The sequence below is a fragment of the Bison bison genome, unplaced genomic scaffold, assembly GCF_000754665.1.
Source record: "Bison bison bison isolate TAMUID 2011002044 unplaced genomic scaffold, Bison_UMD1.0 scf7180017864144, whole genome shotgun sequence".
NCBI lineage: Eukaryota > Metazoa > Chordata > Mammalia > Artiodactyla > Bovidae > Bison > Bison bison.
The window spans coordinates 179,750-182,959 of NW_011494716.1; the positions used below are offsets into that span (position 1 = coordinate 179,750).

The 3,210-nt window shown below is 60.8% G+C and overlaps 2 protein-coding genes across 2 annotated transcripts in view; both read left to right on the top strand.

The window, feature by feature from the left end:
- LOC104988867 (chromosome unknown open reading frame, human C16orf59) overlaps positions 1-2,550 on the top strand; it is a 4,922-nt gene extending 2,372 nt beyond the window's left edge. The window contains exons 7-9 of the mRNA XM_010840324.1: positions 79-189; positions 843-1,030; positions 1,267-2,550. Of these exons, the coding sequence (XP_010838626.1) occupies positions 79-189; positions 843-1,030; positions 1,267-1,428 (461 nt within the window). The 3' untranslated portion in view covers positions 1,429-2,550. The remainder of the gene's footprint in view (positions 1-78; positions 190-842; positions 1,031-1,266) is intronic.
- Positions 2,531-3,210, top strand: part of NTN3 (netrin 3) — a 6,495-nt gene continuing 5,815 nt past the window's right edge. Inside the window, exons 1-2 of the mRNA XM_010840464.1 lie at positions 2,531-2,622; positions 2,714-2,765. Of these exons, the coding sequence (XP_010838766.1) occupies positions 2,531-2,622; positions 2,714-2,765 (144 nt within the window). The remainder of the gene's footprint in view (positions 2,623-2,713; positions 2,766-3,210) is intronic.

The following is a 3,210-nucleotide window of genomic DNA, read 5'->3' on the forward strand; positions in this document are numbered from 1 at the left end:
GTCGGGTCTCCGGCGGGACAGGGAGGGCTTCAGGACCCTCATGAACCTGGCCTGTGACCACCTCTGGCTCTCGTGTAGACCCCAAGGACTGGACGCAGGAGTACCGCAGCCTGCTCACCCTGGAGGGGCTGCAGGCCCTGGCAGGGCAGTGTCTGCACAGGCTGCAAGAGCTGCAGGAGCTGCGCTCCGGTGAGGCCTGCCCGCACCACCCCCTCCACCCCAACCCGAGCCGAACTGTGTGCGTGTGTGCCTGCTAAGTTGGGACCTTATGGACTGACTGTAGCCCGCCAGGCTCCTCTGTCCATGGGGTTCTCCAGGCAGGAATACTGGAGTGGGATGGCATTTCCTTCTCCAGGGGTCTTCCCAACCCAGGGATCTTAACGAAGTCTCCGGTGTCTCCTGCATTGCAGGAGGGTTCTTTACCTCTGATCCACTGGGAAAACCTGGTCAGTGTCAAAGTCCTCTAGCGACAGGGCGGTGTGGGGACTTGAACAGCACCCCCAGGGGAGTGGAGGCAGGCAGGCAGGCCCTTCCCATGTCCCCTTCGGGATCCTGAGTGTCCCGTAGTTATGCTGTGGAGCTGCCGGTGCAGCACCCCCGCTCCAGCCCCCTTGCCCACACACAGACCCCACCAGTCTAAGTAGCTTGCGCATTTATCCACTTAGTGGGAAAGTTTCTTGTGAGAATCAGAGATCCTGGCACACGCTTGGTGTTGCAAGAGAGTTGTTCGTGGACAGCAGGGCTTTACCCAGGAGGCAAGGGGGGACTTTGCACCCCTAGCGGGAGCCTGGAAAAAACAGCCCTGGCTGCTGCCCATGGGGTGGTGTCCCCTGTTCTTGCAGCGGTGGTGGAACAGCCGCAGGGGCCATGGCCTGAGGGGCCCCCCAGGGCCGCCTTGCCCTGTGGAGGAGGCGCAGACCCAGTGTGGAGCCCCCAGCTGCTTCTCTACTCCAGCACCCAGGAGCTGCAGACCCTGGCAGCCCTCAGGCTACGGGTGGCCATGCTGGACCAGCAGGTCCATCTGGAAAAGGTACTTCCAGACTCCGGGGCATGGGTCACTGCGTGTTCAGGAGCACTGGGCCATGGGGAGGACTTGGTTCAGCCTCCAAGATCCACCAGGGAAGGAGGTGGGGAGGGCACGTGTGAGCGTGCTGGAACTTTGAGAGGCGGAGTGGGGACGAGTGTGGCGCCTTGACTCCCGCCCTAGATTGGGTCCCCCCAAATGTTCCAGGCCCCCCTGAGCCTTTGGCCCTCACCAACCTCCAGGTCCTAATGGCTGAGCTGCTCCCCCTGCTGAGCGAGCAGGAGCCCCTGGGGCGCCCCTGGCTGGCGCTGTGCCGGGCTGCACACTGCCTGCTCTGCGAGGGGGGCCAGCGCTTCCTCACTGTCCTGCAAGATGAGCCTGCTGACCGACTGAGCCCTCCCTGAGGCCCGGCCCACCCCAGCCCCCGAGCCCCGCAACAAGGCAGGCTGGCTCTGCCCCCAGCCCGACTGTTGTCAAGACACCCCCACTCAGTAATTAAACGAATTGGCATCAAGGGCATTTTCACTGGTGCAGTGAGTGGGGGGCCCAGAGGGGCCTGTGCCCCCTTGGGAAGCCAGGTTTCCACCCGGCGGGGACTGCCCCCGGCTCTTCCTGGGGAACTTAGGGCCTTCCTCACATTTGCTGGTCAGGGTTTGGCTTTACTTGGCCTTCCATAGGCTTGGGCGAACAGAGGCTGTGGGGACTTTGCTTAGCTACCTCTGTTTCTTCTTGCTGTACACTTATAAGCCACTTGTGTGACATTAAAACTGCTTTAGAAAGTATGTATTTTTAAATCATACCAAGGTGGGACTTTGTGTTTTTTACTTACCAAGCACATATCAAGTATATTTACCAAGAATGGGCATACCCATTTTGTACTGAAGGAAGGGGGCCGGGCCCCTCGAGGTGGGCTGCCCCGGGGCCTCACTGCTTGCTCTAGCCCTTGTACACCTGAAACCTCTCCCCACAAGTGCCTGGATGTATCCTGGGCTCACCCAAAGAGCAGAGAGCCAGTGTCCGCACGGGCGGCCGCTGTCTGCCCACAGCCATCTCTCCTGGCACCCATGTCCACCCCCGCCCCCTCTGCTGTCGCTCTGTCTGCTGTGGGCGCCCCAGACTGAGTCCCCTTCAGGGAACAGGCCCGTCACCCTCCCCTGCTGAAGGAACCACCATTCCTTCCACTTCCACTTGCCACCTTCCACTTTGCTGGAAGGCAGGAAAGTGTAGAGGTCCAGGTCACCACTTCTGGGTTTCCATCGGGACTTGTTTGCTGCTGTGGGCCTTCAGCATGATCCTTGAAGACTCTGTGTCATCCCCAGCGCCTTTCTGGGCAGTGGTTATCACCACTGGGGTGAAGATGAGTAGGATGGTGTTACAGGCTTCACAGCCCTGGGCCCTGAGGAGGGCTGCCAGGCGGTGGTGTCCCTGTCGTGAGCCTTTGGTGAGCACCTGTGTGAACCAAGCACAAGTCTCAGGGCTGGGCAGTGGCCCCCTGTGTGGACAGCGATGGGCGAGAATAGTAACACTGCTTCTGCCTCAGGAGGCCGGCAACTCCTGGAGAAGGCCAGGTCTCCTGCGAGCCTGCTGAAGCACTGCAGGTGTGGGGCGTGAACTGGGTGATGCTGAAGCAGCCTCCGGGTGGCCCCACCCTGCAGGAGACTATTTGTAAAGGGCCCCACTGTTCAACAGGCCAGAAACCTTGGACATGGAGTCCCAGGCCTTTGGAGCTGCTGGGGACCAGGTAACAGACCAAAGTAGGAAGGGAAAAATCGGAGGCCCTCACTGCACTGAGGGGCCTCTGGGGAGTGAAGCTTGAGAAGGAGCAAGAGAGAGGGGCCTGGGGCACACCGGCCCCCAGAGCTTACTCCCAGGTGCTGGGATCTGGGGGAATCCTGTCTGCAGGGCGAGCTCCACCACCACCCGGTTCCGGGCTGCTCTAGAATCGTTTCCATAGCAGCTGGTCTCCACCGCAGTTATTTCATCCACTGCTTCGCTTGTTTACTGTGCACCTTATCTATTGGCAGAAGGCGCTCCCCCTCCGTCTGTAGCGGAGCCCAGATGGTTATTGACTCAGTGACCCACCTCTCCAGGGCCAGCCCTGCGGGCCGCTGTGGGCACCTGAGCCGTCACGGGGAGGGCGGTTCCAGCAGATAACAGGGGGAGCGGTCTTGATGGGTCCCAACACA